Below are 24,235 nucleotides of genomic sequence, written 5' to 3' on the forward strand. Positions count from 1 at the left end.
AATTTCAGTGCAGTTCTGCTCTGTATTTGTTTGTTGTCCACTTTATTGTTGTAGAATTCCTGTCATTGTAAAAAAAAAAGAAAGAAAAAAAGGAACACAAAAGGCAACACAAGCAAAAGAAGTAAAAACAAACAAACAAAAACAGCAAAAGAACTGCTACCTGGGAAGTGTGGTTTGACTGACATTTTTAAAACTGCATTACACTGATCACATCTCATTAGAGCAAAACTTCAAGGTCGGGATCTCTTCCATATGTAACATGAACACTGCATGATATCAGGTCTGTGTGTGTTCCTGCCTGATACTGAAATCTGCAAACCAATCAGAACATGAGTCATAGTAGAGACACACAGAGACACTAGACTGGGCAGGTGACAACTTTACAAAGCTGTGTATCCAGCTAAATCTGTATGTGAGTTAGCTTTATCCATAGCAGTGCCCCCCACCCCTGGCTTATTTTAATTCAGCGTTGATGATTGCATGTTCCATTCAGCTGCCATCAGTCTTAACCACTAATAAAGTATCTGCTACTGTCGCTGGAAAGTAACTTACCATAGTCATTATTAACACCAAGCCGCACGGCTGTGATGCTCAGTATTACTCATTTGTGGATCTGTCACTTCATTAGTGCAGCTAATGGAGAGAAAACATTAGTTTTGTCTCTCAGAACATTAGATGAGGCTGATCAGCTCATCCACACAGCCAGCATGCAGTGCCGTTCAGAACAATGACGTTTATTTTCCTGTACTGACTTCAGCGAGGTTACTGAATTGTACTGAGGTGTGATGTTTTTTTCTTTGTTGTTATTCAGGTCATTTGCTCAGGCAGAGAAAGTTGTGGTGGCGGTGTGCATCATCAGGCAGTCTAATGAGCGAGTGACTGAGCACTGTCAAATTATGGCAGGAAGGGTAAAACTGTTCGGCTGTAAATGTCATTGTGTTCAACTTGTGTGCGCATGTGTGTACGTAGATAAATTGTGAGTGTCAGCAGCAGAACTTCAGATTCTTGCTTTGTTTTTATATCTGAGTGAATAAGCTCCAACTATTTTTCATTGCCTCTTGCTTGTGGTTCTTTCTCCAACACCCACTGTAATGCTCAGTAATTCCAAAACTCTTCTGGTGTATTGGCCCTTCAGACCCTGACAGTCAGTTTTTTTTTTTTTTTTTATTCAACTTGTGCATCTTCACCAGAGGTGTCCAAATTGTTCCACAAAAGGCCGTGTGGCTGTTCCAACCAATCAAGAGCACACAGTTTGACCAATCAACTGCCTGAAGACTGAGATCAGTTGATTAAATGAGTCAAGTCTGGTGTGCTGCTGCTTGGTTGGAACAAAAACCTGCAGCCACACGGCCCTTTGTGGAACAGTTTGGACACCTCTGATCTACACCATCAGTAAGACAGTCATGCATGCACCCAGAGGAGTGTCCATCCAGTCACAGAGGTCAGGCAAACTACTTCAGATACTCAGTGGCGTTAAATGACATGCAAATTTGTTGGAAGGGGCAAATGTACAATTAAATTACAAACCATGATGCTGCTGGTGATGGGACCTCCGGGGCACTCCGGCTGCATGTCCTGTTGGTAATCTATGCTCAGCCATTAGAGAGCCATTTGGACAGTTTATCAATCAGATACAGTAAAGGGGTCAACAGCATTAAAACACTCAGCAGCCACACAGTGTTCAGTGATGTACAAAAATCCCGTGATTGATGGTATGTGAGAAACAAGAGGCGCTTGTTTCCGACACTGTGAGAGCCCGCCGGTGTATCACACCCCCTCTCACTCACTCCGCTGCTCTCTCATCCGCCGGGCTGAGAGGCTGAGGCAGCCTGAGAGAGAGAGAGAGAGAGAGAGAGAGAGAGAGAGAGAGAGAGAGAAACGGCGAGGAGGGGAGGAAACGAAGAGACGGAGATGGCGAGCATCAACATGGGGCCGAGACCGCTGCTGCTGTCGCTGCTGCTGCCGGGGCTGGTGTGGGTCCTTCTGGTGGCTAACGTCCGATGTCTGAACGGCGACGAGGACCAGAGCCAGGACACCGAGTGCAAGATGAAGAGCGTCACCGTGTCGGCGCTGCCGTTTTTGAGGGAAAACGACCTGAGCATCATGCACAGTCCGTCGGCCTCCGAGCCCAAGCTGCTGTTCTCCGTTAGAAACGATTTTCCCGGGGACGTCGTGGTGGTGGACGACCTGGAAAACACCGAGCTCCCCTTCTTCGTCTTAGGTGAGTGTTTTGAAAGGCGACGATGTGGCGCGGCTCATTAGCCGCTAACTAAGCTGATTAAAGCCGCCTCACTTTTTCATTATTACTATTATTGCACCGGAGCATCTGTCTATTAGCTTAGGCCTGGCTACACACCATGTTTTCACTGTTTTGAAAAGCACTGTAGCTCATATAACACCCGGAATAAACAACTAAAGCAACCAGCTGCTTTTAAATCTCATAATGTGCCAGTCAGATGTTAATAATTAGCCTAGCGCATGTTACTGTTAACACTGTGGCACTGGCTAAATCTACACTTTGTACTTATTATTGCAATAATAGGCCGCATAGCATCCTAATGCTAACAAAAAACTGTAGTGTTTTCCCTTCAGATAAAGCCAGAAATAAATACGTTTATTATAGGAGGGTCATTTCCATGCCTTGTATGTCGTTGTTGTTGAGTATATTGTGCTTAGCTAAACACACGTGGTTCGGTTAACTACCTGAGTAGTAAAACTATGCAGCCACACTGTTCTCACTTTTACACCAAGCACAACTTTTACGCTAATCTCTTTGTGTTGTTAATGTTGTTCTGTGCTTTGTGCTGCCCATGTCCTATATGTTATTTATTTATATATTTATTTATATTTGATTAAAGGCCGGCAGTTCACGGTCCCCTGTTGGTTTTAAAGCTTTATTAAATCAGCTTAATACTTTATGCAAGTATCCAAAATGAACGGGACGCGAAGCTGTGTTTGAGTCAGCGTGTCTGGCAAAAAGCGACAAAGTTTGCATTGTGGAAGTTTTGCTGGCCGCTGTCCATGGTGCTGAACCTGCTCTGCAGAGCTTCATGGTGCTGGAGCTGCTGCTGCTGCTGCTGCTATTGTGAGCACTGGGACACATGGAGGGGGCTCTGTGTGTGGTTTCCACTGTCTTTGGGTGTGTTGTACAATATGTTAGTGAATCTATTGACTCATGTCAGCAAACAACAGGAAGGCAGTTAGAAAAGCGGCACTGGTTTGTTGGAGCTGTTGAGCTGTGTCAACTGTCCATGTGTGTTTGTTGTCATGCTTTGAAGCAGTTTCATGTACCTCTTGTAGTGCTCCTCTTTGTGTTGTCTTTTTGATTTATCGCATTTTCATATGCAGTGAGCTAGGGGTGTGCCATCTAAGTCACCTCACGATTCGATTCGATTACAATTCACAGTGCTACGATTCGATGATTCCCCGATTATCGATGCATCTCGATTAATCTTTTTTTCCCACATAGAATGTTTTTCTCACTCTGTAGTTACTTGTAAAATAATGTATATTTTTACATATCCATTCATTGAAGTAAAACACGTTTCTCTCTTTTCTAACTCCGATAAAAGAAGAAAAAGGCATTAGCTCGCACATGTAATGCTTGTTTCATTTATTGATGCAGATTTAAAACAATAATAATAATACTGAAAATATATATTGTGTGGCTGTACTGACATGATTCTGATTTGATTATTTTATTATGAACATGTACATGAAAAAAATATCTGTTAAAAAAGAAAAGAAAAAATAGGGAAAGGAACTTGACAATATTTCCACTTCTATTACAATCTGATATCTTGATTTACATGTCCAGAAAGTATGGATTTTGGACACTATGTGGTCACTGCGCGTATTCTTACGTTTCCAGTCAACGGAGTGTTGACAGAATATGCAACACTCGACGCTAACCCCTCAGTACAGAGCCGAGCAGTTCGCGTCGAGTTTCGCAGTTTTTCACAGACGAACACAGAGCCGCAGGCAGCCGCTTCGTCATGTTTACATTGCTTTGAAGGGGAATGGGCTTAGTCTGTGGAAGGGGCTTGTTGTGCCACTCAGATTTGCTTCCCTCCGTGCAGTTTTCCCCTGACACACGTTCCTATTCCACACGGAAACAGCATTGCATTCCGCTTTAAAAATAGATTCTGTTTTAATCGGCCAATTCTGCGATTCAGTGATCGCGGAAATCATAGGGCGCCATAACATGTCCGGGGGCACGCGCTACTTTGTTTTCGTTCCGACCTCTGCACTTTCCTTCCATTATTAAAATAATCGATTTTTGAACATTTATGAATCGATTCTGAATCGTCAAGTGTCGTGTCACGATTAATCTATGAATCGATGAATCGGGCACACCCCTACAGTGAGCACTGAGTGGCTTTATATTAAAACAGAAACAGTATGCCAACCATACGTACAGACTTTAGAAAACCGTAAGATAACACTAATCAGGTAAGTGTCAGCATCATTTCAGGGGAATCTGTTGCTCCTAAGCAGTGCCACGGCTGACACTGCTGCTCTGCAGACTTTCTCATACATAAACTATTCACACTGTTCTTTAATTTATGTGGAAATACAGACTTTCCCCATGTATTTTTGAGCTACTTTTTTAACCTTTGTTAGATAGCACACAGTAAAAGGCTGACAGGAAAGGAGGAGGGAGTGAGGAAGGGAGGTGACTTGCAAAAAGGTTCTGTGGTTGGATGCAAACTGGTTGCATGTCCAGCATCTTAAACTCCTAGACCACTGGGCTACCTTAGACATTAGACTTTGCAGCAGATTTGAACAGCTTAAAATCAGCAGCATTCAGGGATTTAGCCTTCAACAGCTACAACAACATGTGACAACTCTATCAACAGTATCATTTGTAAATATGTACATATACTGTCTTAGGCAAGATTTCACATTAAAACAGTTTTGTTATCCTTGTGAGACATGAATAGGAATAGGTACTGTTTGACAGTTCCAATACCAAAGTGAGTGATGTTTTTTGGATACTGTAATTTGGGGTAATATAAGCATGTTCTCACCCATTTTTGCCATTTAACAAAATATTCCTAATTGTTCAGTACATTGGTGTCAAATAAAGTTTATTCGTCTAAAAATAGAAGAATAAACACACCTAAGAATCAACGTAAAGCCGCTAACTTAGTAACAATACTTTAAGGATGAGTTCAGTTAATCTATTTGTCACTAACATGTTAGAAAATCATGAAAAATGTCCATCACAGCTTCTCAGATCTTAAGATGAGATCTTCAGATTGTGTATTTTATGCAACCATCAGAGAAGTATAACTTACTACATGTCTTGAGTCACCTTTCTTCTACCTTGACCCAGCAGATATGGCAGTATGGTGGGGCTTTGGAGAGCAGCATCACAACAGATTGATTCAGTTGTATTTTTCAGCTCCTCAGAATGCACCACAATATATACAATAACATTTCTATGTCTCTTTTAATTAACAGACATGTGGATGTTGGGAATAGTTCTGTAAAGGTCCCTAATGATGTTTGCAGTATTACAGAGTGTTTACACCATGAGACTGTGGTGGCTCTTTGAATAGTTTGAATAGTTAATTTAAAGGCCTAATTTAGACAACAGTTAATTCATTATGGGGTGGAGGGGAATAAGCTAAGGCAAATGCACAGCACAATAGATCTCTCAGGACTGGCGGTGCATATTAATGTCTGAATCTGTGTGTGACATTTTCTTGCGTAGCATTGTGCTCTGGAAAACTTTTAATGAAAGTTCACACTGGGGAGTCCAACACAAATTCACATTCGTAGCGCAAGTAGCATCCTTGCTACCTAAATATAAAGACCGGAGCAGATGCAGCCTTTATTTACTTGTTTGTTTTTTTTTCTTTTGTTTGCAAGTTGATTTCCTTTGGTGTTTAACAAAACCTCCTTTGTGAAAATAAAGGGCGCCAGCTTCGAATGGCACCGAGAACTGTTGTCATGTTGTACATAAAGTCAGGCTGTCACTTATTCCAGAAATCAGGTTTTTCTGTGGCGTCTCTGCTCCACTGCCTCACTTTCTGGCAAGCTAGCAGGTGAGTCTGCAGACTTCTTGTTGCTGCTTTGTATAAAGTCGACAAGCAGCCTTATCTTTATGAGTTCCTTTGCCATCTACGGTGTACAACGCAAAAACACTTTCACACACTGCTCCTCAGTTTTGTTCATGTCATGTTTGTCCTCTCAGGACGACTACAGGACAGACAGCTTCAAGCGTTGTCACGCTCACATACTGTAAATTTTGAATTCAAACAGGTCTTTACAGTTTGATTATTAACTTTTTCCCCGAACGTTTGAATGAATGTTCAAACTTCAAGTAAAAAGTGACAGCCCTATTATACTGTATGTCTTCTAAAAGCAATTTACATCAACATTGTGTGGCTGTATTGACAATAAGCAGTAATTCCATTTAAAGCAGTGCTTCAGAAGCGCTGTGATAAGTTGCCTGCTGGATGATGTTTGTGTAAGCACCAAACAGTTTCTAGGTTTGGAGTTAAGGATCCAGTCATGGTCCCAATCCGTATCTGTTTGAGTCTGCCAGAGCCTCATTATGATTAATGAGGTACATGGTTCCTCTCAGCGTATTTTATGTCCCTTCACCAGAATACATGGTGTGCAGGACATTATGCCAGGTGCTGGAATCACTGCTTCTGTGTGTAAACTCATAGTGTAGGCCAACTCACCAACAGTTATGATGATAGCTGCAGCACCTCACGACGAGCTTCACGACATAAACAAACATTCCTTAAGTTTGAGGAACTTACTGACACCTTGCCAAGTCTCTGGTAATTTAGGAAAATGTAATGTTGAGTTAAAGTGATGCTCCACCCACTACTGGCCGCTTAGGATCAAATACCCCTTTCAGTACGGGCCCAGTAGTAGATGTATTCATCCTGAAGTGTTTGCCGCAGGTCATTCAGAGTGATTCTTGAGTTATGTCCAAAATACTCCAGTAAAGTCAAATTTTATTTTCTATCTCTTGAATAATACATATCATAAATGCAAAGTTTGCTAATGATAAATAAACAGCCAGAGCTGGAAGGCCCTTCCATATCATTTAGATCCCCATGTTAAAGACTGTAATGGTAGTAAAATGCAGCTTATTTTGTTTTGGTCAGCCTTAACCAAGTAGTATTCAGTGATACATTGGTGCTGGCATTGTCACTGTCAATATGGAAACTGTGGTATCACTTGCTAACAGTAATTAACTAACCATTTTTCACAATGATTGCAGAAATATCCCGATTTAAGGAAAAAAATATTGTACTTTCTCAATTGAGGTGTCTTAGTTACAGGCTTTCTGACACAGGAAATACTCACTTTGCATTCACCCCCATCGTAGAGATTCAGGAAACATTGCATAGCAGGGGGCAAGCAGCACACGCTTTCCAAATAAACTTCAGATTTACAGGAATCATTTTCTTTCAGTCAAAACAAAACACAGATTTCAGCCTCGCGGATCAGCTATTCTAAAAGCAGAAGAATCTTTTTCTGGGGCAACTTAATGGCTGACGAAACTACCTGCTTATTTATCTGCACATACTCAGCTGCTTTTCATGTGTAAGGCTGTAAATTGCTGAAAAAGTAGTACCAAACAAGATTTTTTTTTTTTTTTTTGTTGAGGATAATATCTTCTAAGGAACTGTACAGTGTTACCTGAGTGTCTGTTACTGGAGCGAGATAAAAAGTGGAGTGTTTGTTGCTGTTCTACAACAGTCAGACTGAATCATAATATGCTCACAGTGCTTCATCACTGCCATAATGTTCCTCCATCAATTTGTAGGGAGAGTATGTATGGAAAGTGAAGAGGCAGATCATGCTTCAGGAATGGTGTCAGAAGTTTCTGTGGACGTTTTAATAATTCCTTCTGCCATGAAAATGTGTCACCGCTGGAGTTCACTGTAACTAACATAAATTCATCCACCTTTCAAGCCTACAGGCAGGGAGGGTTTGATAGTTAAAAGATTGAGCATCACTTTAAATGCGACACTTGTGGGCTTTGACTGAAGACCTTGACCACTTCAATCAGTTTAATATACAGTACTGCAGCTTATTACGCCGTAGCCCTCACACCAGCAGCAGCGTGTCCTGCTAGCGACTGCAGATCCCTGTCCTCATCTGTGTCTCGTCAGGACACCTTATCCTCAGCTAACCCCCCTGTAATTATTTGAGTTTCTGAAGACCTCAGAGAGACAGAGACCAGAAACTTTTAAAGTTTCGAAGGTTTCGAAGTTTTATGCCTCATTTTGGGGAAGAGAAATAAGGAATCTTGTTATGAGTCATATATTTAAAAAGTGTGTCTGGTTTAAAATGCATGCTTTTGTGAATGTATGCATGGTGTGAGTGTGGTGGGTTGGGTGCAATTTAAATTCTACATTTTTTTCCACCTTTTTTCAATGGCTCATATTTTTTCTCACCAAATTGCCTCTGTGAAGCATCTAAGAAGCAATTCGAAAAGAGGGGATTCTGTGACTGACAGTAAATTTCAGCTACAGGGCCGCAGCCACTCGTTAGTGTCAGAGAAGCTTGGATATGTTATTAGAAATTTACCCTTTTGGTGTTGTGTCAAATTGTGCGAGAGGTGAGGTAATAAAGTTGCCCTCTGGGAGAGACTCAAGCTGTATTTGCTCTGGCAGATTTGCACATCTGGGCCAGAGGCTTGGAGAGAAGTCAGCTCTTAACGGCCCCCTGTTCAAGCTTTCTCAGCTTTCTGGAACAATAATTTGGCTGGTACAGTTCAGGTCCATGCCACAGAAAGTTTTATATTGTTGCAGAAGAAATGGGCATTAAACTCCAGTGGTGCCTCTTGCCAAGTGGTGCTTGTACTTTCCATGAATCCCGATTTTTTTTTTTTTCCTCACATTTTCAAAGTACAGCAAATTAAATTGTGAATATATACAATTTCCTCATGTCATGAAATTGGACTGGGCTGAATTTGTCAACTAGGAAGATGCAACCTGACAAGCTTGAATTGAGTCCACAATATGATTTGCCTGAAAGTTTAACTGGGTGATTGCAACTACTCTTTTACATTCCACCAGTCAATTCATGGTTAACTACCTCACTAACTAGTTCCTAGCATGTTGGAAAGTGATGTGTGATGATCTCCTTGAGTGTTTATCTGGAGATCTAATCATCAGCTTTTGTTTTTGTTAGGCTCAGCTAAGGCAAAAGACTCAGGTGGACAACTCAAACGACACAGGGAGAGAGAGGCAAAAAGTGGACTTTAACACAGGCAAGGTTCGGTACACAAGAAGGTAAAGGCTGGCAGAGGTATCCAAAAAACATGAGGCAGAAATCAGAAAAACCACAAGAGAGGAAACAGGGTCTGTACACACAAAGGACTGCACTAGAACAAAGGCTGGAACACTAGACACAAGGGACTGAGACGATCTGGCAAGGGACAAAGAGGAAGACAGGACTGAAATACACTAGGAGGCAGGAAGACAATTGGACATAGGTGCAACACATTAAGGCAGAGCAGGTAATCACACAGGAGGGAAACTCAAGAGGGCAGGAAATGAATCTGGAACACGACACGTTAGTGCTTTCAAAATAAAATAAGAACATAAAATAAAATGACGAGGAAGCAAGAAGACATGAACTGACTTAAGCTAGATGTGAGTTTTGACTCTGCATTTAAAATCTAACAAAGCTTAAACATTGTTTGGTGTTTTGCAAGGCTTTCTGTGAAAGTAAGAACTAATACGGTTTTCTACAGCCCAGGGTATCATCTTAAATTGCCTGACCAGATTTTCACTTTACATGGAAACATATCAAAACAAAAAAATAGTAAAGGTGCCCACATTTGAGAAGCTGAAATTCCACTGCTTCCTCTGCTTTTCTGTCATTTAACTACTCGATTAATTACTAATAATTTCTGCTCTAAACATGAACACTGCGTATTGATAGCAGATTATGGACAGCAGCTCCAACCTCAGCTAATGCTTCACCACACATACAGATGGATATAGAAACCGATCATTAATTAAAAAGCATTCTGAGTTTCAGTTTGAATTAAACTGCATTCCCACAAACTCATGGTGAAAACTCCTCCACACTGTGCCTTTCCTGTTTAAATGAATACTGACCAGTTGCTCTCTGGCCTCTCGCTGAAGTGAATACCCATCAAAGGAAAAAAAAAAAAAAAACGCCGGAGCAAATCCTCTGTGTGGACCTCCATTTCAGTATTGCTTTTAAATCCGTGTCCAGTTGTGTGTATCACTTTGAATTACCCAAAGTTAATACAAGCTTTTCTTAACACCAGTGCAGCAGTAGTAATCCAAACCAGGCTTATTTGTCGCAATCGCCTTAACCCATATTCTGCCACAACGTTCGCTCTGTGAATATATTCTTAAGACAGCCTTTATGCTGAGGTTCTGCTGTTACATGAGGAATTGGCTGGGACAATCATTATCGATAATTGGTGGGAGGAATTCCACTGCTCTGCCAAATAACAGCGGTTTCTACATTCAGCATGGGATGAGACCCTGGTGTGAAGCAGTGGGCTGAGATGCATCCCCCCTGAACAATTAAAACTGACTTCAAATCCTCATGTCATAATGAATATGTAACAGAGACATCTAATTACTGTACATGCAGGGTGTCAGAGACACATTGCTGAGCTTAGTGAGCGCACAACTCTTTTATTAATTGGATTTTCATGCTGACTAAAATGTTTTTTCTCAGAGTAGGTGAACTACATTATCATGGTCAACCAATGAACAGTTACAACTAAGACTGGTTAGCCTGCCATACACTCGAGGACTGTCAAAAATTCATGTGAATAATCTATAAAAATAAGACACAGGTTGTAAAATAAAAGCAAAGTGCAGTGCCAAAATGCAGGTGACTCGTGGTTAGTGGCGAGGTAATTAGTCAATTCATTCATTTGTTAAATTGACTGAAAGAATTAATCACCCGCTATTTTGATAACAGTTTGTCATTTCAGGCAAAAATGCCAAACACTGACTTTGTTCAGAGTTTCAGAGGACTTGGAATTTTTAGGTGTTTTCCCCCCAAAATTTCTATATATTTCATTTATTGAAATGTATAAATCTAATTTAAAGACCTTTATTGATCCTGGTCATCTGTGGTAACATCCTCAGAAGGTGTGAGCATCGCTAAATCTAAAAATCTGCATTATTGCCTCTATGAGCTGTGTCACTGCTGCTGCTCCAAATGCTGAGTGTGATAAGTGGGACAAACAGCGGGCCAAACTATGTAAGTATTGCTGATGTGCATACAACTGCGCTTTGGGCATCGTCTGCATCGACTGCATTACAGGGCCTTCTCCATCAGCCTCTTCCTGTCTTTCTTCATTTTGTTTTTAAAATAATCAGCTGTAGACTGCTTCATCTTTGGAGCATGGTAACAGCTAAATGGATTGCTTTGTGCATTTCAGTGCTCTGATGGTGAAAGTGCAGGCAGTGAGAGTGCAGGAAGGAGGAGACCGACTGAGCCAGTGAGGAAGGAAGGAAAAAATACTAGGTTTAACACAGCAGCTGATGCAGTACCTGTTCTGGAGAGGCTCCAAAACAGCCTAATGATCTTCATGCACTTGCACAAATGATGAAATTGTAACTCACAATCTCAAAAAATTGTCCCAAATGTGACCATTTTAGTTGCATTCTTGAGAACTGCATTATGCTAAATGACGGTATACTTTAACTATACTGTCACTTTTGTGACAAACTCAAATGGGCACATAATTTGTTCATTTAAATTCAAACACAGTCCATATACTGTATCCAATCCATGTAACCCCCCGGCTGGTAATGAATTTTAATAACGCCCTCTACTGAAGCTCAAGGCATTTAACACAAGCACATAGATGCACAAGCAGGTGTTGTCTCTGTATTTGAAAACTTTGATATGAACAAATGGTTTGTAGGACATGGGAGAAGTATGTACAGAGTCATAGGAAGAACATCTACTCTCAGAAAATTCTGCTATAATCAAATTCAAGTTCTGAAATCTTTTCAGCATACAGGCCACATTGCAGTACTCCACTGTGTCACCAAATGCAGCCTGGTATCATTAACTTTATTGTACTGCAGTTTTATTGTACAACAGTGGTGACCAACCAAGGAGGTGGGACTCCCTCGAGCGGTTGCAAAATAAACTTGATGGGGCAGGAGATGCAACAGGATAGGAATTAGGAGGAAAATATTTCTGTTGGATGTTAGCAGATAATTTAGCCTTTTTGGGCCTTTAAAAACAAACTAAAGGGTGTTTGGTTGCAACAGGTAATGAGACAATGTTTCAAGGAGTCACAAGCCAAAAGAATTTGGCAAACCCTGTTTTAGAGGCAGGTACACTTGGTAGTTTTTTTTTTTTTTTTTTTAATTAATAGCTCATGACTAATGTGATATTCATTCAAAATGCTAAATGTAGCACCTCTGTCCTAAGAGGACGTTGTAGGAAGCCATAATACTTGATGTGGTAACTTTATTAAATGTATAGGTTTGCATAAAGTTTGTATTAGCTTTTAACAAACGCAGCACTGTTATTCTCATCCTGCTGACTGCAGCCCTTGACTAGACTGTGTTTACAATGAAGGAACCCAGAGGATTAACTCAGTGATTTTATTTTGTTAATGATCATCTGAAAATGCATCTGCTTTTCTGAAGTATTGCAGGAAACTAATCTGATTTAAATTCCTGTTAGCGTACCAACAGCTTAATATGCAAAGGGAGGACAAGACTTTCTCTCTTCTTTCACTCAGAAGTTGATTACATTACATCTGATTTACAGGTCAGCACATTGTGTGATGCGGAGTCGTTAAGGAGAGCATGTCGAGTATTTTAACAGTTGGTAGATGAAAGGAGGAAACTTAACTTGGTCATTAATGCAGGTGCTAATTAGCTGGCTCATGAAGAAACCGCTGTTTCAGGTGGTTCTAGTCTTCATACGTCTTTCTGTGCCTAATGTAGTTGAACTACAGCACACAGGGACACAGGCTGTGTGAAGCTGCTTGTAACTGGTTTTAACAGTGTAGTTATCTTGAAAAATGGCATTGAAAGCTACAGAAGCTGTGAGGCAAGAGGCAGAGTGACAAAGTCCAGATATAGATCAGGCTGCGGAGGATGTCGGGTCATGTCTTTCTTTTTCTAGCCAAAACAAAGGCATGACAGTATAAAGTATGTACCATGTATTTAGAGTGCATGGAAAAATTAAAAATCATCCAGAAGAAAACACAAATGCTTTTAGTCCTTTTCAGACTGAAGTAGTGGTGCACTTCAGCCTCATGTAGCCAGGGTGAGTATTACAAAAACAAACTCTTCAGAAAAACCTGATGAAGAAAAAAAATCACTTGCCCCCTCAGGGCAGACATGTTTGCACAGATGGAAAAAAAAGAAAGTTTAGAAATATAAGGCCAGAAAACACAAAAAAACAAAAACAAAAAACCTCTTGCCTTTCAGGGCGTCTGTAGCTACAGTCATGGAAAAAATTATTAGACCACCCTTGTTTTCTTCAATTTCTTATTCATTTTAATGCCTGGTACAACTAAAGGTACATTTGTTTGGACAAATATAATGATAACAACAAAAATAACTCATAAGAGTTTAAGAGCCATTTTCCATGGTTTTCTTGATAATAACCAAAATCACTTAAGTTCTTACATCAATAGCTATGGCACTGTAATGCCAAAAACAGTGCTTTTAGGCATTCCATGTTTTCTTTTCTGTCTGTTTTAGTCACATGATATACACAGGAGTTAGTACTTGATTGCATAACCATTGTTTCTGAAGACTGCAGCCATGCGTCTTGGCATGCTCTCCACCAGCTTCTGATATTGTTCTGCTGTCACAGCAGTCCATTCCTGTTGAACAAATTCAAACAAATTTGCTTTGTTTTTGGGTTTGTGGTTCTCCATTTTGAGTTTGATGATTTTCCAGAGGTTTTCAATTGGATTTAGATCTGGTGATTGAGCAGGCCAGGGCATGGTTTGAATGTTCTGGTTCTCCATCCAGGCTTTAACTGACCTTGCCGTGTGGCAAGGGGCACTGTCTTGTTGGAAAATCCAGTCATTCAAGGCAGGAAAGAGTTTCCCAGCTGATGGAAGAAGACTGTTCTCAAGTGTAGCCCTTTACGTGACCTGGTTCATTCACCCTTCACACAGTTGCATTTGCCCTGTTCCACGCATACTGAAACAACCCCATATCATCACTGATCCACCCCACAAATCCTGACACAGGAACGGATGAGTGCACGGTCATCTCGTGGGGTAGAAAGACGTTTCCTGCCTCGACCAGCTAGCAATTTGGTAGTACCATGTTCGGCTTGTTTTTTCTTGGTGTAATGAACGGCTGTCTTGGAGATCTTCAGTTTTTTGGCTACCTGTCTCTCACTCATGCCAATTTCCAGCAGTGCCAACATGGCTGCCTTTGTAGCTTCACATAATTCTTTTGTTTTAGGCATTATGTGAGACCTGACAACTTCTGAGTTGTGCTACGGCTTGAATGTAAGCAGGAAACCACTCTCGGCCTTTGCATGTGCAGTGCTGCTTATGACATGAAATGGCCTCTTATATACGCTGGGAATACAATTAAGCTTAAGCATGTCAAATAGGACATAAAGAATTATGTAATCAGCAGTTTGTTGTGTTCATTGTATTCTTCAGATAATATACCTTTAGTTGTACCAGGCATTAAAATGAACAAGAAATTGAAGAAAACAAGGGCGGTCTAATAATTTTTTCCACGACTGTATGTGTAGCAGCAGTTAAGCAGTCCTAGTACCACCTGTTTGCTTGTAGAAGTTCATTTACTTCTGTTTTTTTTAATATATATATTTTCATGGCAATTACACAATTACATTCACATTCACCTCAACATCCACAAAAACCTGTTTTTTTATTGCTTCTTTCTTGTCAGCATAAATAGGAGAAAGAGTCAAAGATATGACTTTAATGTGATAAAAGCAATTACATGAAACTGTGCTCATATACTTAACCAGCATGTCCTCCACTTGTGAAGCTACCCCATTTCTGTTCTTCACACACATACTTTGCTGTAATGACATATTGACAATTGCAGTTAGCATATAAACATTTTTATAAAACAATGAAAAGCTGTTCCACGCAATTTCCAAGTTTGAACTTTTCACAATAAGTTATCAAAGACATATGGATAAAGATGGTATCTTCCTATGGATACACTGGTGAGGTGGAGAACACAGCTCCATGAAAGATCTTCACAACATTGTGAGTTCTCTTCCCTCTTTGCATCCATGAAGTCCCTTAGTTCTCTGTCTTATCCCAATTCCCAGTCCGTATCCTCATCCAGAAACTCTGGTGGGATTTATGAAACTTTCCAGGTGCATTTCCTTTACTGGAAGTTAGGTTTTTCCAGGTCGCAACAAAAGTGTTAGCTTATGTTATAGTAATAATAATAGTGAGCACTGTTCAAGTCTAGAATATTAAAAGCTTCCACAAACATACTGGCAGTTCAGTTGAATTGCAGCCCTACACTTTACATTTTGTCTGTCTCATATGCAGATATGTCTCTTGTGCAATAAGTCTCTGCTGTTAAACGCAGCCTTGTCTGAGCCCAAGGATTGTACGTGTTCAAGAAAACTGATTTATACCAAGGTGAATATGTCTGTACATATTCGGTACAAGAGGGGTCAACTAATTACAATTCACTCTATCACTCATTAACCCATTTGTGTTTATACCTGTTTATTATAATGATAATAAACTAATGTGGCAGCATGTAACTATAAATACAATATTCTAATAGTTGATTGGTCACAACTCATACCAAGACTTCCATATTCCTTCCCCCTCAGGACTCTGCCTCCTTTGTAGTCCGGTACATCATTTTATCTGGTCCGGTATTTTCCATGTCATGTCGTGACATGCTCAGTGTGCTTCTGGCAGATCTGTGTAGGCTATATGCCTTGATTCACCACAACAGAATCCCTGCTTCCTCTATTGCCCCCGTGCTACCTTTGTTGAGGAGAAATCTGTGAATAATATCTGAGAACTGTGGAGGAGAGCACGACAGGAGGAATTAAACAGAAGGAGAGCAAAAAAAAAAATATAGATATAGAGACAGAGAGAGAGAGGCAGAAAGAGAGACTGTAAAGTATATAGCTTCTAGTGAATGGTTTCCATGGCAACATGATCGGCTGCTTAGACAGGAGTTCTTAAGAAAGGTGGCATTTTTATTGCCGCAGCAGGAGAAGACAGGAAGGAAAGGAAGGAGGGACATTTGAGGCGGCACCTTTAACTCCACACAGTCAGACTATCTGAATAGTGATTACCACGACAGAATATTAAGGTATCAGACGGTAAATCATCAAATATAGTTGAGCTCAGGGGCAGCTTAGTTTCACTTACGGTTTTTCACCTTCATTCCTGCTCTGTTGTTTCTCTCGCTATAGTGCCAGAATCAAGTCAGTGGTGCCTCAGAAGTGAAGAGGCAGAGGCAGTATTTTATTGAATCTGAATCCAGCGCGGAATTCACCCACTGAATCTGAATCCCTTTAGGTTTTCAAATTAGAGTTTTGCTGTCAACATTTATAGGTGTCTAGTTGTAAGTTGTAAAAGCCCAAAGATCTGTAGTCACCATTTGGTGGCTGAGGAGGCAGAAACTGTTTTGAGTGGCAGCCTAATTTACACAACTTGTAGCTCCAAACTGAAAATGATGTAAACAGCATAAGATATGAAATGTTGATTAGACGTGTCAGGCACACTGAAATAACAGGTGCTGCTTACTTAATTTTGCACCTTATGTTTCACAAACTACATGCTTCAGATGCTGAAGGCGCCCGTGCAGATCTACTGAGCTGATATACTGAAAATGTTGATGTAATATGCTTGAAATTGATCTGGATCGTTTCTCTAGAGAGAACCACCATGTTGGTGGTTGTTGTACTACAACAACATACAGTCCATTTGTGACTGTAGAGCACTATTATAGGGTGGTGCTTTTTTTTTATCTCACAGACACTATCTTGCAAAGGGAATGTTAATGAGACGAACAACCAATACATAAAGCCTCATGATATTAGAAATGCTTTGATCCTGGTGCTCTTATGATATTAAGGGTTTCACTATCAAGACCAGAGCAATACATGAGAAAAAATGGTCTAAAATTGTGTGAATAATTCCGGCTTTTGATACTTGACAACTCACATGTGAAAGTGAACACATGAGTTTTATAGACTCTTCTCGATCTTCTCACTGCCACTGTGCTGTGGAAACATTTCCAATATTAATCTCATTCCCAAGAAAGTCAGGGAGATGCAAACAAATAAATCACAAAATGGCAACAACATAAAGGCACACTCAAATACACAGCCAGTTTTCCAGCTCCCTTGCAGCTTGTTGATATAGTTTTCAGAAATGGTGCTGCTGCCCACGTGTTTTATTAGGCTGTCAGGCCGGGGGAGATCAAGGGAGAAAGAAACTGTAATCTGTATGCAGGCTCACAGAGGCCAGTGGGAGAGGGTTAGGAGCTGGACAAACAGTCAGACACTAGCTAGAAATATTTTTCATCCTTGTTTTAAGATTAGGGTGTAGTAATTTATGGAGCTCCATGAACACACTGCCTTCGAGAGTTCTTAAAGCAAATAAAACGAAAGATGGAGGAATCTTGTTACTATGTGCACACACAAGCATGTGGAAATTCATCCACATATAAAAAAAAAAAAAAAAAAGAAAAACGGAAAACATATTCCCCAGAGGTTCTCAGATTAGCCTCTGTTAAAGGAAGCACATGGAGAGCTTCTCATGTTGAGAGCAGCAGCAGACTAGTTTCTGGGTTTCCCCCTCTGATGTCCTGATTTCATCATCCCGGTAAAAGCAATACATCTTAATTTGCTACCGTCATCAGAGGCTGGCCTCGATCTGTCAGCTTCTCAACCTCGGGGAGAGGTGATACACACAAGAAGGACATCGGTTCAAAGGCAATAGAACATTTTACCTGTCATTTTCGAGGGCTGGTTAGTCGTAGGATGATTGAACTCCGCACAGCCTGTTTCGATTCTCCTGATGTGTTGAAAGTTTTTGGAGGAAGAAATCTTAAGTGTTCAGCCAAGCTGAACTTTAAAGTTAAAAAATGCATTGATAACCAAGCTGACTTTGATCATCAGGTCTGTCAACAAAATCTTTTAAAAAAGTGCAACATACAATCCAATTTTCCCCATAAAAAGCAAATAATATGCTTGCATGTGAATTCTGCCCAATATCCAATATCAGTATGAGCTTAATTGTCAGTGCTTTATTAGATTTACCATAAAAGATGTTACTACACAAGGTAATTGATTAAAAATCCACTTAATTACACTCTCTATGCAGATATGTTAAATTTCACGAAGCCCTAAAACTACCATCTGCTTATTCTCCTGCACTGAAAAAGCCAAAATGCAAATATCTGTGCAGATATTATTTATTTCCAAAGTTTAACTGACCGGCACAAGATGTCGTCCATTTTGCTGAAAACTCCATCGTCAGTGCATCTGCACTGGAGGTTTCCACATCACATCTCTGTAAATTGCATACTGGACCACGCTGACTACCATTATACTCTCTGTGATATGCAGACAAAAATGACTTTTTAAGTTTGTGGTGCCACAGTAATGTAAAGTCTAGGCGGCCATGTGGGAAAGCATGGGCACGGTCCAGCAGGAGCAGCACTAATATGCATGCACTATGCATATGCAATGATATGCATGGTGTGAAAGTCAGCCTGGAAGTTAGAAAACTTTTCTGGCTCATGTGCTTGACGAGCAGTTGAAATTGAAATGAATTGGCGCCATTTTGGAGTTCAGTATCCAGTATAATACACAGTGTAATGATCTAAACATACTGAGCACCAACCTTGTCAACTTCTCAATAAACTTTTATAACCATAGGTAAAGCATTTCAGGCACGCTAACAGTAACAAAGTTAGCTAATTAGGTAATTCTGCCTAGACGTTCAGAGACACAGTGTTTGTGTCTTCATAACATTGTCTTCATCTTTCTCTTCACTGAGGACCACAAATAGAAATACATACATTTTACTTATATAGTGAGGCTATATCAGTATAACTCTATATGTCAGAGTCAACAATGTAACAGTGTTGATCATCTCAGTTATATATTACAGGCTCAGCGTGTAGTCTGACATTTTCAAGTTCTCTTTTTCTGTGTGTAGTTTACTTGCTTGATATTTGTAGCTACTTACTGGCACATCTCAGTATCCCTTTGGCATCTCCTGACCTTGTTATGTCAGTCTCTGAATGTCTGAACCCAGGGAAATATGGTAGCTTAAGATCAATCAGTCAGATCCCAAAATAGGGCACAGATTTCCTCCCGTTGGTTCTCAACAGAGTTTTTTAGAAAAAAAAAAAAAGTTTATCGGAGCCTGGGTCAAGGGTGAAAGATGAAAATTTGCATCCGTTCCTTTGCACTGCGGCCTTAATATGTCAAGCCTGGCATGTTCTTTGACTGAAGTGGAAGTTGAACTGAGCTGAGCTGAGATGCCTGATTTATGTGGATCTAAGTTTTTAGCAGAGCAGTTTTATATTTGCAGCTGTAGTTATTAAAATAATACTGCAAAGGCTGTTGACTTTACACAGCCTAAACCTGTTATAGCAGCGAGGTTATTTTGAAAAAGACAAAAATATTAAAACAATCTCTGAAAATGAGAAGTGACAGATTATTGTCAGCATGTCATTTGGATGAATTCTATTTTATATTAGACTCATGTCAGTTTCTGTGGCAGGGCTTTGCTGAATTCTGCCACTGCCAACAACTCATTTTACTAAATGGCCTGCGTTCCTGAGGACCGATACACTGCACATCATCAGTCCCCATATGCAGCATTGATTGGGTCTCTGGCCTAATTGTCAACTAAATGATGTAGATTATGAAGGGCATCACATTATCATTCACATTCAGGGTTAACAAATTACCACATTATCAGGCATGCATGAGAAGTTTTCTGATAAAGAGCTGGCTCTCTTCTGCTCTCCCAGACAATACCATTAAAAACATGCTGTTGATCAAAGGCTGTAGCTGATTGGTAAAAGAGTGAAATATTCCAACACATTTCTAATAATCCAATATCTGGAGATTTTATGAACACAGTGGCCTCATGTAGCTTTATCCATTTGAAACTGCTTTGTAGTTAAGGAATTAGGATTAAGCCCTTAAAGCTGAGGAGTAAATGTTTTACCTCCAAATCGTTGATGGAAAAGTTGGCAACAGAGAGGAAGAAAGTTTTGGGATGTTCTTAGAGGGCTCAAAAGTAATGTGAGAGAGGCAAAACCAAAGAGGTGACTCCATTTCTCCTTCCTTCCACTTTGATACTGCACAAGGTATCAGGCAGACAGTGCTCCACACCTTTTACAGGAAGCCTCTTTTTTTCCATTTCCATCCCATTTAAGCTCCTGCGAGGAGCAAACAAAAGAAATGTGCAGTAGAGGAATGTCTCACATCTCCACATATTTTTTCTTCATTTTGCAGAGCACAGCACAACTACATTTCCAGTGAGATGTCTTATAAAGTCACCTGGCCGACCGTGTCAAAGGCAGATATAGCATCGGGACGTTTAAACCAAGTGGATTAATGGGGACTTTATTTTTTTACACAATGTCAAGACTGGCCTGAGGCTGGTGCTAGGGCTTCGCCAGCCGGCTGTAAATGTGGAGTGCATGCCAGCCGTGCCATGTTAGTGAAATATTTACATGGTCATGAATTTTCAATTTGTCAGAGATTGCTCCCTTGGGGAGCTTATTGCCCATAAACCATACAGGTGGTAAAAGTAGAGCCTATTTATTATAAAATGGACAATGACACAAAGGTTTGAGGGTAAAAGAAGGGCAAAAGTTTAACAGGGCCCTGTTTAAGACAGGTTATTCACAGCCATGGGGTAAATTTTTAACTACTTTTGCTGTGACTTTCTGCAATATTTTATTTCAAGATTAGTTTTTGTGAGTGTGTATCTTACTGTGGCCAAGTTTGATTTTATCACAACTGTGACTTTTCATACTCCTCTCAAATGTAATAGATTATGTTAAAATGTTTAGTTGTTGAATTCCAAAATATTTGGCAGGACTTTGGTGCAGCTGATGCTGGTGCACATTGATTTGTGCTGCTGTCTCTAATCTGAGATCAAATGATTGAAACATTTTTCATGCATGGGAATCCTATCTTTGTTAACAGCAGGAGGCGGTAGTAATGAATTGCAAATTAAAGGTGCTTTGTGGAGATTTCAAATAATTACATCCATACATATTTGTTTGCTAGTGGTCTTCTTGCCTGCCTTTGCACATCACCACAGCAATTGTCAATCACTGGTGTGTATGTATATATATATATATATATATATATGTTTATATCTCTCTATATATATTGTCTCTCTCTCTGTATGTTATATATATATAGATATATATATATATATATATATATATATATATACAGAGAGAGAGAAAGAGAGATAATGATACAGCACAATAATGCATATTTTCTGCTAATTCAAAGAATAAATAAATATAAAATAATTAAATGTGGATGTCCTCCTACGCCGAAACTCTTGAGATAAATGAGGCAACTCGATTTGTGTGAAGTGTTGTTGTTGTCGTAATTAATTAATCTAATTAATCTCACCTGTGTCTTGCTTACAATCTCGAGAAACAACTCTGAATGATGAAATTACACATTCGTTCTCTTACAGCTGACATTTTGATCTCATTAGCAATAAAACTCACTCTTGCTTTATTCAACACATTCACAGGTTTTGCTGCTATAACCTTATTAGGTCACCTATAATGACAAGCTCGTGGACGCTAATGGTGGCTTCTCTTCTTGTTTTACTGTTCTATGTTTTAGCATTTAGGGGAAAGATATTTGAATAGTTTTATCACAAAAGTAAAAAAAAAAAGAAAAAAAAAGTAGTCTCCTAATGAGGACGTCTATAAATCAAGAAAAAGAACTGTACCAGTTTCCTTTAACTACCAGTTGTGGCTACAGTGGCTGCTTTTCAGCAAAAAGAGAAGTACACTCTGTCCTTGTCTTCTATTGTACATGTCTTTGCTTTTGTGGCATGTGTCTCAGCCTCTCAGGCTTCCCTGACATTGACTGGATTTCTTTTACTGGTCTCCAGTAACAGCCAAGATGGCAGCTAGTGGTAAACTGAAATCATAGCATCAGAATTTTTATTCAGAAACTAAGAAGTTTATATTTTATTTCTTTTTTTGACATCTTATGACATTAAATATGCCGTTTAGCTAATTTGTGCTCTGAAATCCATTTTTCTTTTGCTCCTCCCATTAAGATTTATCATCGAGGAAATTTTTTTTTCCTCTAAGGCTGCTACAAATAATTCTGTGTCCTCCTTTGAGCTCCCCTGTTATCTTCATTCCTCTGTCAGTCCCTGCGCTAACCAATCACAGAGCTGCCTCCCTCTGATGTCTCGAAATACAAGTTAAACATCGGCTTCGCATCTGTCTGCGACTCATCTTCATCCAAGTGATTGTGGCAGCACAAGTGGCTGTGTATTCAAAGATATGTTTATCACGCACTTTATCAAGGATATAAGCCAAGCAAGCTAACATATGCAGAGAGAGCTCAGCTGTCTGCTTGTGCGAAGGCTCCGTCTTGTCGAGCACGCCTTTCAACTTGCTTACTACTTTGTAAAAAAAAAAAAAGCCCAAAAAAAAAAGTAGCTGCAAGTGTAAGATCACCAGCCAACAGGGAGGTGATGTGGCTGTACGTGTGTGTAAGTGTGTGTGTGTGTGTTTTCAGGCAAGGCATTCCTTAAATAGGGTGTGACATTAAGCTGATGATTAAAACCCTCGAGGGTGGCAGGTGAGGGAAGCATGAGACAACCAAGCAAGGTGGCAAAAGACAGCTGATGTGTGAGGAAGGAAGGGGGGGAAAAAAAGTGACAGAGAAGGAGAAGGAGGAAACCGAGGGCAAGAAAAAAACGGTGGAAATAAAGACAAGGTCAATGCGAGAGATGAGCCAGCGAGTTAGGGAAGGAGGAAAGATTTGAGCTGGGAGGGGAACCAAAGACAAACAGACAGCGAGAGATGAGCCAGTCGATCTGTTTGATAAGTGGCAGTAATTGTCAGTGAGTCTGGGCCCAGGAGCTGCTGCTGATGAAGCTTGGCTTTGTTTGCTCTGCGGTAATGTAATTAGCTATAAGATAAAACCATTCTCAATATCCAAATGCCCAAACATTTCTTATTTACTGCCGTCGTGCCCATGAGCAGAAACACCAAACCAAAGCATTAAGCATCTGTCTAATGGTGAAAATGTGTACACCGAGGCCTCTCTCACTTTGTAACAGGCCATTTGACTGAAGCATTTCGTCAGCGTCTGTTTTGTTTTACAAGCCTGTGCTGACCTTTAAAAAAAAAAAAAAGTGAATTACTGTGTCCTAAAAATACACAATGGACGCACCGCATTTAATCATGCTGTATTACCAAGTTAAAGCCATGATATATTTCTCTGGCCATCCGAGGCTCGGATGGCGACAGATCTTTGTGGTGGCACATTTCATTTCTATTTCCTTCTTAGTTAAACAGCGTCCTCCTGGACACCTCCCCAGTGTCTTTGTGTTTTGATTTGTTCTCCACAGGCCTTCGCTGGCTGACCAAGAGTAGACATCTCTCCCTTTGAGATGGGAAATTCACACCAGCCACCAGCCAAGTGCCTGGTAGAGTTTGGCAGTGGCTAGAAGTTTTTTTAGTAATGCATGCTTAATTTTTTACATTTTACTCTGACAACAGCCAGTGAGAAAACATCATTAGAAAGTTAATTATCTCCCACGTGGCTTCATCCAAAGAGATGATGATGATGCAAAGATTGTTGCAAAATTGTTTCAGTGAAAGCGGCTCATGGTGACTTCAATGGATTATCCAGAGTACCAGGAAGAGAGCTTTCACAAAGAGATGCTGGTTGAAAGGCCAAAGTAGGTTTATACGGGATCCGCTGGCTTGCACTGGAACATCTGGATGCTCAGATGTGTGCTTTTTGAGCTCTAAAGAATTAAAGGGTGAAGGGCAGGGACATCCAAAGAACGTATACAGGAGCTGGATCAAGAAACAAACTTCAGGTAAAAGTCAGTCAGAGACCCACACAGTGCACTGATGGTCCCCAGCAAATTAAATTTAACAGCGATGTTCCGACCTTACAGAGATCCCCGTCTGGCATTGTCAAATACACATCGCAAAGAGCAAAGAGGATTTTATAGACAAATAAATTTATCACTCTGTAT

General features: G+C 40.2%; 1 protein-coding gene across 1 annotated transcript in view; it reads left to right on the forward strand.

Moving 5' to 3' along the window:
• Positions 1 to 1,911: 1,911 nt before the first annotated feature.
• Positions 1,912 to 24,235, forward strand: part of astn1 (astrotactin 1) — a 336,997-nt gene continuing 314,673 nt past the window's right edge. The window contains exon 1 of the mRNA XM_041055289.1: positions 1,912 to 2,221. Coding sequence (XP_040911223.1) covers positions 1,912 to 2,221 — 310 coding nt within the window. The remainder of the gene's footprint in view (positions 2,222 to 24,235) is intronic.

Source organism: Toxotes jaculatrix, chromosome 14, assembly GCF_017976425.1.
Source record: "Toxotes jaculatrix isolate fToxJac2 chromosome 14, fToxJac2.pri, whole genome shotgun sequence".
Taxonomy (NCBI): domain Eukaryota; kingdom Metazoa; phylum Chordata; class Actinopteri; family Toxotidae; genus Toxotes; species Toxotes jaculatrix.